The sequence below is a fragment of the Gouania willdenowi genome, chromosome 21 (assembly GCF_900634775.1).
Source record: "Gouania willdenowi chromosome 21, fGouWil2.1, whole genome shotgun sequence".
Lineage (NCBI taxonomy): Eukaryota > Metazoa > Chordata > Actinopteri > Blenniiformes > Gobiesocidae > Gouania > Gouania willdenowi.
This window is the reverse complement of record NC_041064.1, coordinates 1,869,556-1,883,460: the sequence shown is the minus strand read 5'-3', so window position 1 is coordinate 1,883,460 and position 13,905 is coordinate 1,869,556. Positions and strand designations below refer to the sequence as shown.

Below are 13,905 nucleotides of genomic sequence, written 5' to 3'. Positions count from 1 at the left end.
AAACCTCACCGTCAGGTCGTGGTTGTGGTTGGGAACATAAGTTAAACCCATGGTGTGCCACTGCTTTACACCCATCTTTATTTAGCTCTGAGTGTTTTATTACTTTGTATCTTCTGCTTGCTCTTGAGGAATCCATAACCCCTGATACATTTATAGTATACATGTACTTTATAGTAGATTTACTCAAAGCATTAAACACAATTTACGTCTAAATGTAGTCCCTTTGTCGGCATCCTCAAAGTTTGCCCCTTTTGGAATGAAAAGAAGTCCCTGAATTTATTTGTTCAAACAAAAACAGGCAGATTTGGTGAGATGACAAAGATTATACCCTCAAATTCACAATATACCACATTTACTATGATTTTCTCAGTTGAATGCATTGCAAATCTTGCTATAGATTGTGGAATACAAGAATTCTACTCTTGAAATGGAATGGACTAAACCCTCAACAACATGTTTTAGGACTAAAGCTTGCAATAAAACCGGTAGCCTATTGATTAGCAAGTGTAGCAATCAGAAAGACATGTTGAATCTTGCACAGTATTTTGCCCGATTTTAGCGTGAAGCTGCTTTGAACATTAAAACTAATAACCATAATTGACCCTATTAACCATAGTTGGCAGGATTTTAAGATATTTAATAGCCAGTATATACAAATAATTGGGAAAGCTGATGAAATGGAAACAAAATTAATTGGGGAAAATTTGAAATATAAATGTGGAGGCTCTACTGGTGCAAAGTTTAAAAGAGGCCTATTTTGTGGTACAAGAGGACACTGAATGTCATTTTTAGAAACACTTGCATCCATTGTGTTAATAAAGTACTTTTGGCAAAACAACCAAACCAAAAAACATCTTTCACCTTTGACATCCACATGAAACTGCATTGCATCATTAGATGTCTGGCAGCTGTATATCCCTGCATCAGAAGGCAATGCTGAATGGATAGCCAGGGTTCTCACGCAAGCCTCTGCCAGCATGTCTTGCCCAGATGCTTCTTGGAGTTTTAGTTCATCCTTGTACCAAGTAACTTGAGCATTGGGATCTGATATCTCACATCGAAGTGTTATGGGTTCCCCAACTTTGACAGACTTGCTCCTCTCCACCTCAGAAAGAAGTGCGAGTCTCACAGGCGAAGCTGGTGGTGGTTTCAGGTCACATTGAGAGAAAATTGCATCACCATTACTGACTAAAACTAAAATAATGCTCAAAACAAAAAGGGAAAAATTGTCATGCCATCAAATCTCAAAAATTAGTTTTCAAAAACAATCATGATATTAGTCATCTATTCAAATATTTGGACAAAGAAAACCAGGCATTCGTTAGCATTCTAAGATGCTGACTTCACTTATCTTTGTCTGAAACTGTTCACCACCCCCCACAAACTACCCTACTATGTTTAGTATGAACAAAACCATATGAGTTAATGAAGAAATTGCCAAAATGCCAAAGACTGCAGCTCACAGTCTCCTCATTTTACACAATGTCATTATTGTGCCTGTCTGCTTTGCTGTTTGATAATGTGAACAAATTAAATCACCTTCAACAGCCACCTTAATTGCAGTGACACTGTCCTTCCATTGACTGTCACATATCCTTGACAGATAGACCTCCTCTGAATGGGTCGTAGACGATTCCTTCAAACTGTAAATATCTGCAAAGGAAACAGGAGCTCGCAGCATAGAGTTCACTGTGCCGACTCCTTGGTCTTCTGTAGTCCCCGTTAGGAAAATCTGCCCAGGTTGGACAACATCTTGACATTGCTGATGCCGCACCTCAGAATCGGTTGGTTCTGTTTGTCCTGTTCGTAGCAACTCGTCAAATGTTGAACATGTTGAGCTTTGCAAGTAGCAATGTTCTGGTTGGAAAGTTTCTCGATCTTTGGTGCAGGACAAATCCAATGCTGTACCATGGAAGTCTTTGAGCCTCTCCAACAGAACCATAGATGTCTGTAGAGGTCTGTTTAGTTCTGATTGGGCAATTGTTGAAGAACCACTGCCAGAGAACCCTTGCAGGTAGATATTCTCTATAAAACCTTCGCAATCCTTCTTCAATGGGACATCTGATGTCTCTGCATGGCTGCATGGCCTTTCAAACCTAATACTAGTGTTTTTTTTGGATTCTACAGGTTCGTTGCATTGGACTGCAGCAGTTTGTAATGTCTTAAGGAGCTCCTCTGATTTTACGGTATATGATTGTGAGATTTTACATGGCTTTTTGGTTTGAAAAATGTCAGTTTTTAGTGTTGTAAAATGCTCTTGGGATTGAACACATGCAGTTTTTATTGTTCCAATAGGTTCCTCGGGCTGCTCAGTGGTAGAATCTGAGCCTCTACAACACTTCTTTGATTGTTCAGTATTTAACTGTAAGATTTTTAAAGCCTCCTCTGTTTGACAAATAGCTGTTGGTAATGCATTAGTTGCCTCATAAAATGGAAACGTGGCTTTTTGTAGTTTTCTACCAGCAGCCACTGGTTGGGCAGTTACAGTTTGTGTGATTTCTAAATGATCTTTAGATTGAACAGAAGCAGTTGCTAATGATTTGATGGGCTTATCAGGTCGGAGCGAGGTAGATTGTAAATTTTGAAAAGTCTTTTTAAATTGAACAGCAGCAGTTGGTAATGGTACAAACGGCTCTTCTGATTGGACGGTATTAGTTGGATATATTTCAGATGTTTCTACTGATTTGTCAGGAGATTTTGAAAGCTCTTTTGTATGTGACTGTAGGTATTTCTCTGGTGGAGAACAAGAAGCGTTATTAGACGCATCCAAACTCTGCCTTACGGTTTTACACAGCTCTGACTGAACACTCTGCGTCTCTGACTTGTGCTCATTCTGCGATTGGACACTTTGTGTTTTGAGTGGGAATTCTCCAAAATCACCAGACAACTTTCCCATTGAGTAGTCCTTGACAGCTGGCAGTAGAGGGTGTTGAACGTCTTCAGATACAGCTTCTTCATGCCCTGTATAATAAATGAGGTCCTCACCTTCAGACTCTGTGCATTGTTGGTTGATTGGGTGTGTGTTGATTTCTACATTTGTTCTTTGTACAGAGTTGGAGTACACTGACATTTGTATATGTTCATCTGGTATCCTTTGAACATCAAAACATTCCTTTGGTTGTTTCATTGTATAACAACCAGTCATATAATCATAGGTTGACTGAGAAGGAGGCATCTGCCTGGATCGGTTGTCATAGATGTTAACCTTTTCTCCTTCTTCACCGTGGAGGATACCAATATTGCCTTTTGTGGGCATCTGGATCATTTGACCAGGATGAACCTCTTTGTACGACTTGTTCTTCTCTTTGTCAGAAGTGAGCCTTGGCGTTGCAGCTATAAGCATCGTGACGTACACAAAGAGAGGTTTTCAGTGGTTGATGATCTCAATACTTCTTCTAGTAACAAAATCTTACATCAGTGAGTGTTAGGATGGAGTTATGGAAAATTCCATTGCAAAGACAAGCAAGAAGAAGTCGACCAGGTTTGGTCTAAAGTTCAGCTCCAAGATGTCACCCTGAAGCTGACTCCTGTTTTCATCCCATACAGCTATTCAGCAAAACCCTTAATACGTCACAAAGGACATCACTTCTCCTTCTTTAATAAGAGTTCATTGTCATTGCAACGGTGAGAGATTTGGGGCAGAAATGTGCATGAAAAGATCTGGCGATGAATAAGAGGGTTTTTAAGAGTTATACCTTGCTTGTTACCAGCCAAGATGTCTGTTAAGATGAACAATGAACAGACAAACACAGCTTGTTTGTTAGTATGTGCAGCAGCTATGAACAACAGCATGTTTTGATTAAGAGCCACAACCAGCAGGAGATACCTGAAACCAGTAATGGGAATGGGGAATGAAGCAACTTTTTCTTTTTATAATGAAAAGAGATTTTAAGATGCGTCAAATGATGATGCTATAAATCAAATGTACCGCTATTGTTAGCAGCATGTTTATGCTGGGTTAACATGGATGGCTGATGATGCTGAAGTTTAAAAATCACCTTTGATATCCACAGAGTTTTGGACAGGTGCATCTGCTACCTCACCAATCTCATCAGCATAGTGACACTGCTCAGCTGTTTGGACAAAGCCAAAGAAAAAAACAATGAGCTCCATGATCGCTTCATGCCTGTAACTGAACTTATGCAAGTACGATCAGGGACAACACCTTTAATGTCCTCATTTAAATGTGCATCAACAGATGTGTCGCAGCCAATCGTCCCATCATTGGACACGTATTGTGATTGGTTGGGCTTGATTTTACTGCTGCACTGTGATTGGCAGTCAGCTTCCCTCTTGGGGTAGATCAGGGTTCCGTCTTTGTACCAACAAGCCTTTGCAACTGGATCTGAAATCTCAAACTGCTGAACAATCGGGCAGCGTGCTTCAGCGGATATGGCCTTCTCAAAGTCGGGCTCAAGCAGACTTGTTGGAGGTGGCACTATAGACAGTAATTGTGCAATCATTTCAGTGCAAAAAATATATTCCTTTTCAGGAAAAAAAATATTGTAAAGATAAACTATTAGATATTTAAAGAGAACTAAAACTCAAGCCAGGAAAAGCATTAGTGAAACCAAATTACAGCAAAAAAAGAAATCACCTATTAATTGGGCAACATCATCCACTGTCGCACTATAGTACGATCCAGAGTTTGAGGAATGATTGGGTTCAACAACAAGGCTCATCTTGACGCCTTCATTTTCAAAATCAGCCTCTTTAATAGAGTCAATATCTCTATTTTCCTGCCATGACACCTGGAAATCAGGGTCTGAGGGTTTACAGGCTGGTTCAGTGGGGCAAGGTCCTTCCAGTGCCTTCATCTCCACTACCTCCGCTGAGGGAGGTGGCACCAACATCGGAGCTAAAGATGGTGATTCACGTAATGACCATGGTGTTAACAACGCACTTTTACAGTCTCAAGAAAGTAGTATTAAACTGAGTTTTTCAAAATTTACACAATAATCATCACAGTACAATTTCAAGGACAACAGAAATTTCGAGGTATTTCTTTGTCAGTGAAGGTTAATTTCATCTTAAAGACAGTTCACATAAAGCAATACATACACAAAGACAGATCTATCTATGCGTTGTAAGTGTTAGTGGCATCAAGTCTCTAAAAAGCTCTCAGATCAGCTCGACAACTAAAACAATCAAAACGTTGAGTAGAAATCACCTTCAATGTCCACTGTGAAGTGAATAGTGCCACCAGATGTTTCACAGCTGTACAGCCCTGAGTGCAAGAGCTCAGCAGATGGGATTATGAGTTTCCTTGTCATGCCACTACTTTGCACATCCCAACCATTCTGTATGAGGAGCTTTCTCCCATCCTTGTACCAGCAGACAGGCACACTGGTGTCCGCAACCTCACACTCCAGCTCCAAAGGTTTACCCACTTCAAAGGACTTGGTTCTCTCAAGCATTGCTGAGTGTGTGACTGGCAAGGCTAGCATTGAGAATTTAAAAAACAAGCTAAATTCATTGTGGTTTGTATACACTTGGTAAAATGTAACTGCTGAGATTAAGATTACAACTGTTTTTGGAGACTCAACCAAGAAACATCTAGCAGTCACCAAACAAACAAACAAGAAAATCCAACACTAGTTATGTATTAGGTTAACAGTTCATTTATGTGCAGAAATCATAGCCACAGTGTCAAAGCGGGGATGATTAGTGGCCTCCAAAAAGGGTGGGGTTACAGTATAAACGCACATGAAAAGAGGGAAAAGTCACCTTTGATATCCACTTGAAACTCCACGGCATCATCCTGTGTGGTACACCTGTACACACCTGAGTGGTGCAGTTCTGTAGACTGAATTACCAATTTTCTCACGTCGCCATCCGATTGGATTTCTAATCCAGAGTTTGAAATTAGCAGGATTTCGTCTTTGTACCAGGCAACCTCTGCTTCAGAGGGTGACACCACACATTGGAGGACAAGGGGACAACCAGCTTCTATCGACTTGGTCCTCATTTCCTCAGGAATATGGGCAAACTTCATTGGAGGCACTACAGACATTTTTACATTTTGTGTCAATATTCAGTCAACCTATTGCAAGCTAAAATTGCTCAACATAGTCTATTCATTGACAATCAAACAGCTAGCATGCTAAAAAAAAAAAAGCATAGTTAGCTCGAGAGCTAAAAGAGAAAATTAACAGAAACAAATAGAGATGTTTTCAATTATTGAGCTGCTAAGCAGGAGCTTAACATTAATATTACACATCACAGAAGGGAATCACCTTGGATGTCCACACTGAATGTGATGCTGTCACTCTTGGTCTTGCAACAATATAAGCCAGAGTGGAAAAGTTCCGCTGAGTCAACAATCAGTTTTCTTTCAAAGCCTTCACTTATAAGATCAAGCCCACTTTGAGGATGGAGCTTTGACCCATCCTTGTACCAGTAAACTTGGGCGGAAGCATCAGAGAGCTTGCATCGTAATACAATAGGGCAGCCTGTTTGGACTGTTTTGTTGTGTTCAGCATCCAGAATAGCTGAGAACTTCACAGGTGGGGCTACAAATGTTTAGATATTTGAACAGAAACAGCTGTATTTGGACATGTTATTCTTCAAGAACAGACAAAAAACTACAATTTTGACACCAAGATGAGTAGAAAGACAACAAAGATGGGTTAATCTCTTCAAAAGACATGGTTAGCACACAGATTGCACTCACCTTCTACTTCCACATTGAACCTGATGACATCATCAATGGCATCACAACAATAGACTCCTGAGTGTGAGAACTCGGCTGACTGGATGACAATTCGTCTCATGGTGCCCTCTGATTGGATATGAAGACCCTCCATTGTTTGTAATTCCACCCCATTCTTGTACCAGTGCACTGGAGCGGCGGGGTCGGAGAGCTCACAGTAGAGCACAATGGGGTTTCCGATTTCTACAAATTTGTTTCGATCCATTTCTGAGAGGTGTGAGAACTTGACAAGAGGAGCTGCAAAGAAGTATGTATTACAAACGTCTTACAAGGGTAACATTACATTTAGGACATCTTGTTTATTTAGTGTATGTTTTTTTTTATGGCATAAACTCAAGTCAAAACTAAAACCTATACATACCTTGAATATACAGGGCTGCAGAATCCCGAATGCCATAAGCAATGAACGTAATCTCTGCTCCATTTTCTATATCTCTTACTCCGCGAATGCGAAGAGATTGATGAGATCGTGACCTACGCATGGAAAATCGTTCATCCTCCTGAAGCTGAGTGCCGTTTAAGAACCAGGTACCAATAACTGAAGAAGAGAGCTCGATAGAAAAGAGTGCATCTTGACCCTCTGGCACCAGTGCATCCTGTAAGGGAGCTTGTATTCTTGCAACAGGAACTACAAAAGGAAAAGACACTTGTTGAAGAATGGTTTAAAAACAAAAACTCAGTCAGTGTGGTGCGTGTTGTCGTATCAGACCTACCCAGGTGAACAGTTTTTGGGAACTCCACGTTATTGCTCTTTCCATATTTATTCACACTGCATATGCGAAAGCGATAATCGGCTTCACATGGGACGCTGTCCCCAAGGATCTCCACTGAGGTTGCTGAGTCAGTCGTCAGACACTGGAGCCATTCCTGTGAACCTGTGCCGACTTCTTGTCTCTCGAGTACATATCCTGAAGGGGGATTTTTACGTGTATCTTGAGGAGGAACCCAAGAAAGAAGAGCAGCATTTGCACGCTCCGTGTTGATCTGCACGCCAACTGGACAACTTGGAGGACAGTGTCTTGCAGCTGAAACAAGAAAACCCATAATTATATAGCTGTTGTGTTACATGTCAGGTGTGACAGTGAAACTAATCTTTCCAAACTAATAATTTGGAAAGATTTTAGAGCAATCAAACAACATCACCCTACATTTAACTCTTAGCTGTGATGAAGTCTTGGATCTGCCCACAAGAAATGTGACAAGGCCGGAGTCTTGAGGCATCGTGTTGACAAAAACAAGGATGTGAGTCCGACCAAAGGATTTCAAGATGGTCTGATGGGTTTCTCGTAGTTCTATGCCCTCTTTATACCAATGTATGTCCATTTCTTCCTTTTCCACTTCAACACAAAAAGCTGCGTTTTCACCTTCCAAGACATCGACTTTTCTGGGAAGCTTCCGCATAATAGTACCTGAAAGAAAACATCAACAATGGAAAGATATCTCAAGGTAAGGGTGTTGGTGAAAGCTTTGATGTAGAGAATAAAATGTAGAGAAACACTGTCCCACTGGCAGCATCAATCACCTCTGGTCTTATGAGGACCAAAGGCAATTTCTTTTTTGATATAGGCAAAGGTTTCTTAGATTTGGACATATTTCTGTTGATTGATTGACCTCTGGTTTGTTTACACCCCATTGGTGTTATTAATATTTAAGTTAGCAAAGCTACTGTACTTACTAAATTGTTTTTTTTTTGTTATTATCAAGCCTTTAGTTTAAAACATGACACTCTTGATGTTGGTTGGTTATGTGGGTCAGGTAAAGCTACAAATGGGTGTTTTTTTCTTGGGACAGTTAATTGTTGGTCATTATATTCTCCTTATCTTAGTTTATGAAGTGTTGAATTACCTTTCACCGCTACCTCTGCGATGCTTCTTCCCCCGTCGGGCATCTCGCAGAGATAAATCCCATCATCGTCAACTCCGATGTCACGGATCGTTAGTCGTCGTTTTGTTCCCCACTCCTCCATTCCATATTTGGCCCCGGGCTGCAGTCGCCTGTCCTCTAGATACCATGTGATGGGAACAGAGTCTTCTGGGACTTCACACTCAAGGATGGCTAAATCCCGCTCCCAGACTTCCAGATCAATGAGTGGCTGCTTGAATCGCACAAGTGGCTCTACAACCAAGACACAGCAAGTCAAGCATGTTTCCTTATTTAATGCAGACATTCCTGAAACGAGCTGATCCCTGTTGATAACACTCAATGTAATTTGAAGTATTTTGGAAAGAAATTCCAACAAATCCAAAACAAATGAATTAATCGTGCATTTTTTAGTGGATGAAGAAAAAGCTATGAGCTATATTGCTGCCCTTCCAGATTTCTTGGAATTTTTTTTTTTTTTTTTTTTAGGCCTAATAGATCAATGAGTCAAAGATAATTGGTTCGAAAAAAGGATGTAAACAGTTAAATTTGCTACTCGTACATTTGTTTTGATCTCTACTGTAAACACTGTTATTGACATTTTCAGAAATGTTTTGCATGTTGCATAGTGGGATGGGGAGTTCTTATTGTGATTCTTCTGTGTTTCTTCACCAGTTTGTTCTCGTGATATCACCTCACTCCACCAGATATTCAGTTTTGACTGGATTTAGATCTTTCCATGTGTTTACATTGGAGATGGAAACAAATGCGTCAATTTCAATCGTTTACTTCTATGTTTTTGAGCAAATGGTCATTGATTTATTGATCTATTATATATATGTATATATATATATATATATATATATATCTGAGTACCATACTCAGATTTGTGTACTCACCAATAAGTGTACAGCTGCTGGTTATGTAATTAGAATATCATCAAAAAGATTTATTTCAGTAATTCCATTCAAAAAGTGAAACTTGTATATTACATTCATTCATTGCACACAGACTGATATATTTCAAATCTTTATTTCTTTTAATTTTGATGATTATAACTGACAACTAATGAAAATCCCAAATTCAGTATCTCAGAAAATTTGAATATTACTCAAGACCAATACAAAAAAAAAAAGATTTCTAAGATGTATCTACAGAATGTGATTTTAAATACATTTTGGCACCTTTTTTTAAAACTTTTCTTTGGACACCACATGTTGCTAATAACGTTTACTGACCGTCGATTCTTCAATCAGTTGTGAACCTTTGGACAATCATGAACACCAGAGCAAAAACCGAAAAACCAAATCGGCTTCAGGCTCAGACGAGCCAGATGCTAACGAGCGGCTGCTGATGCGCATGGAGGCAATGATGGAGACAATGCGCAAGAACATTGCGAGTCAGTTTGAGCAAATCATATCTGCTGTCTGTGAGCCCTTACAGAGAAAACTCATTGCTCACGATCAAACCATTGCTAACCTCAAGGACACTGCTACTGACCACGATGCCCAGCTAACTAGCCTACGTGCTACGGGAACATCACTGACCGAGCGTGTTGGCTCTTTGATGCAAATATGTGAGGATTTGGAAGGAAGGTTGAGACTTAATAATAATCATCTGGTGGGTGTCCCAGAAGGTTCAGAGAACCCCCGTCCAACTAAGTCAAAGGACGGGGAACCTCCTCGCCCGTTTGCTGTGAAAGTTAATACGTTTCAACAACGCTGCGAAATCCTACAGAAAGCTGGATCGTCCGGACCTTTCTTTTACCAAATAAAGAGGATTTCAATCTTCCCAGATTTCACTGCTTCTGTGGCCAAGAAGCTAGCTGCTTTTGCTAAAATCAAGAAGGAGCTTCACTCATGTTCATTGGCTATGGAATTTGTGCAGAAACACCTAAAAACGGTGTTGGTCCCAGATTCTGTTTGAGGTTAGATAACCTACTGATTGAGGTAAAAAATGTGCTCTTTTTTATGTATACGTGTGTGTTTTAGTGTGTGTGTGTTTTCTTTGTTGCACTGGCAGTATTATGTTGCTGTTTGGAAGGTCCACTTACTTGACATGACCAGTGCCATTGTGTACATATCTGCTAATATTTGCACAGTCGCATTTTATTAAGAGTTATTGTCATGTTGACAGGTTTTCAAATATTTTTGAACTTATTTCTGTTTTTGATATATGAGGATTGTGTTTTGTTTTTGAGATTGTTAACCACTGTATTCCCTCAGGTGATGATCATTACTTTACTTTTGTTTTCATTTAGTTTTTTGTGCTATTAATACTTGTTTTTATTTTATTTTTTGTTTTGATTCATTTATTTTTTTCTTCCATTTTGTTTCTATTTTTCTATTTTATTTACTTTTTTGTTTTATTTTGTTAATTTTATTTATTTATTTTTATACCAAGGTGTCATCATTATTATCACCTATAAGGTGTGCTTTATTTTCACTCATTTATTTTTCTTATACTCTATTTCACATTCCATTTGGAGGGGTTTATAGTTAAATCTTCCTCCAGAGCCTCCCGATTGGGGGGATGCTACTGCGAGAGTTCTGATGTTCTGTGTTTTTGTTTTGTGTTTACACGCCAACCTTCTCTCTTGGTTTACTTTTTCTTTTATATTGTCGACCAATTTTCCAGGGTTAGCCCCCATGCAACCCTACAGTTTAAAATGAAGATGTTATGCTCTCTTCAATAGGACAGGACCTCTGGTTCACCAGCTTTAATTGCAAGGGACACAATAACCCCATTAAACAATCGATTACTTTAATCTATAACCATATGTCGTTATAATGCTATTGTTCTCTCTGATCATGTGCCACTAATTATGGACATCAAACTGAGCATGTTGTCAACTGAACGTCCACTGTGGAGATTAAATGTGTGTGTATTATCGGACAAGAATTTTAACTTTGTCTTGGGACAATTTGATTTTTTTTCTTAGGCACTAATAGAACCCCAGGGGTGTCTGCTTCTCTTCTTTGGGAGGCATTTAAAGCATATACTGTATAAGGAGAGAAATTATTTCATATATACATCATGAGAATAAAGTGAGGCATGAAAAACTGCATAGTTTGAGACAGCATATCATACTACCAGACATGTATTCACTCTTATCTTCACCAAATTTGTATAAGGATCGTGTTTCACTACAATCAGAATTTGACACTATTGTGACTTACCGCACTCAACTTATGCTTCAATCAGGTGCTCATTGTTTTTGAACATGGCGATAAGGCTGGTAAGTTGCTGGCACACCAGTTGACGTAGAGGAACGGGGATTGATGTATTTATGTCTGATACATATAGGAGTAAGTCATCAGCATATAGGGACACCTTTGCCTCCATTCTTAATCTATGTATGCCTGTAATTTTGGGATTGGAACGTATTGCAATCATTAAAGGCTCAATAGCTAACGCAAATAGAAGAGGGCTGAGTAGGATTCCTTGTTTTGTCAAACAATGAATGAGAATGAATACATGTCTAGTTGTAAGAAAAAAACGAATCAAAATTCAAACATCTGGAACTGGACGTAAATGGTTCCGGAATCGGTGCCCAACCCTACTAATAACGGGTTGGCATTTTGTCTAGTCATGAAATAGAACAGATAGTGCAGTTTATCATGAGTACCTAGAGAAAGCCTACGCTAGCACGCAGAGAACATGCAAACTTCTCATGGAAAATTTGGGGGAAGAAGTTCCTGCCCCTGGATGGGCACTTTTTCTTTTCCATTTCTTATGTATAACGACTGTAAACATGTTAGACAATCTGTTCTAAAACACAAACACAACTTGGCTCAACCTCAGCATATGATCTCAAAGTGCTACTTCATCTCATTGACATCATCATGGCATCCACAGGAAATCTGATCCAAGAACATAGCACTCACTGTAAGAAGCCTCTCATACATACACACACATTGTCTATAGTTAGTTTTGGTTTCTGTGACTAAAAGCTGACGAAGGCTTACCTTTTACAGAGAGGTGCACAGCACTTAAGGTCTGCCCTGCTGTGTTCGAAGCTGCACACACGTAAACTCCATTATCCTTCTGTTTGCAGTACAAAACCTTCAGTGTAAAGTATCCCTCTCTGTCCTCGTACAACAAGTAACGCCTTCCAGACAGGATCAGTCTACCGTCCTTCCTCCAAATAATTTCTGGTTTCGGTTTCCCAGTTACAAAGCAGCGGAATTTGGCATGTTTGCCTTCAGTCACTGCGAACATCTTCACTTTGGTTGACTTGGACGGTGAGTCGTCTCTGAGCCGGTTCAGCACTTGCCTTCCACATCTCTGTTTGCCTGGGTGAGCTTTCCAGTGGCCGTTTGTGTAGCCGTTCCTGTTTACCTCTTCCTCGTGTCCCGGACCTGCATCCACAAGCAGCACGGCACCGGCTAGCGATTCCCCGAATTCATTCCTAGCTTTGCACGTATAAACCCCGCCGTCCGGAGCGCGAGCCTTAAAGATCTTCAGCTGGAACCATCCGCCGTCCTGGTAGCCTACATTAAAATGAGTGCTCTCAAAAATTTCATTGAGTTTTTTACCATCCTTTTCCCAAATAACCTCCGGCTTCGGGTTTCCCCAAAGTTTACAAGAGAAGACGGCATCTTCACCACGTCCGACACGTGTGGAGAGGGGCTTGATGAGGAATCGAGGCTTATTCTCCTCTCTAAACTCCATCTCCTGAGCCTCACCTTCCACTTTTAGGGTGGCAGCTGCATAAGTTTCCCCGATGCTGTTCTTTGCTTTGCAAATGTACTGTCCACTGTCCTCCGTGTTCACCGCTGAAATGATGAGGTTGTAAACGTTTCCATCCTCGAAGACTCTGTATCGTCCTTCAGGATGAATCTTCTCATTGTTCCGCTCCCAGATTACTGCAGGCCTTGGATCTCCACCTATTTGACACTTCAGGACGGCATCAGTCCCACTTTGTACTACCACAGGTCGGGGGTACGCTAAGAAACGAGGCGCACCTCCAAACACATCCATTGCGGCGTCTTTGTCAGGCTCCTTTGCCTCAAGCAGTCCAGGAGTGGAGTAACTATTGTCTACTCACAGGGTCTCCGACTTCTGTTGTGCAAGTTTCTAAAAAGCAAACAGAAAAATGATTTGGTTTTAAGGCCAACAAGGTCTTTGACCAGCATGCATCAGTTCCTCAAACCTACTCTGTGTGTGTAGCTGAGTGTGACATCATTCCTGTTTCCTGAGAGCTCAATCCTTTCAGCCTCTGCCATCTTTAAGCGCCCGTGTTTCAGCACAAACGGTTGGTATGATTATTAGGGCTAATTCAATTAGATCTGTCTGCGTGAGAGAGAGAGAAGAACAGCCCAGCAGTTAGA

At 40.4% G+C, this 13,905-nt stretch overlaps 1 protein-coding gene across 13 annotated transcripts in view; it reads right to left on the bottom strand.

Moving 5' to 3' along the window:
- Positions 1-13,905, bottom strand: part of obsl1b (obscurin like cytoskeletal adaptor 1b) — a 43,350-nt gene that overhangs the window by 28,015 nt on the left and 1,430 nt on the right. For 9 of the 13 annotated variants that reach the window (XM_028435425.1, XM_028435428.1, XM_028435430.1 and 6 more), the window contains exons 2-16: positions 13,732-13,867; positions 12,541-13,651; positions 8,558-8,827; positions 7,861-8,121; positions 7,426-7,737; positions 7,074-7,340; positions 6,674-6,949; positions 6,237-6,512; positions 5,728-6,003; positions 5,171-5,440; positions 4,598-4,858; positions 4,166-4,438; positions 3,999-4,073; positions 1,540-3,333; positions 862-1,137 (exon numbers count right to left, since the gene is read on the bottom strand). In XM_028435425.1, coding sequence (XP_028291226.1) covers positions 862-1,137; positions 1,540-3,333; positions 3,999-4,073; positions 4,166-4,438; positions 4,598-4,858; positions 5,171-5,440; positions 5,728-6,003; positions 6,237-6,512; positions 6,674-6,949; positions 7,074-7,340; positions 7,426-7,737; positions 7,861-8,121; positions 8,558-8,827; positions 12,541-13,555 — 5,902 coding nt within the window. In that variant the 5' untranslated portion in view covers positions 13,556-13,651; positions 13,732-13,867. The remainder of the gene's footprint in view (positions 1-861; positions 1,138-1,539; positions 3,334-3,998; positions 4,074-4,165; positions 4,439-4,597; positions 4,859-5,170; positions 5,441-5,727; positions 6,004-6,236; positions 6,513-6,673; positions 6,950-7,073; positions 7,341-7,425; positions 7,738-7,860; positions 8,122-8,557; positions 8,828-12,540; positions 13,652-13,731; positions 13,868-13,905) is intronic. The other 4 variants (XM_028435426.1, XM_028435436.1, XM_028435437.1 and 1 more) reach the window with 4 other exon arrangements.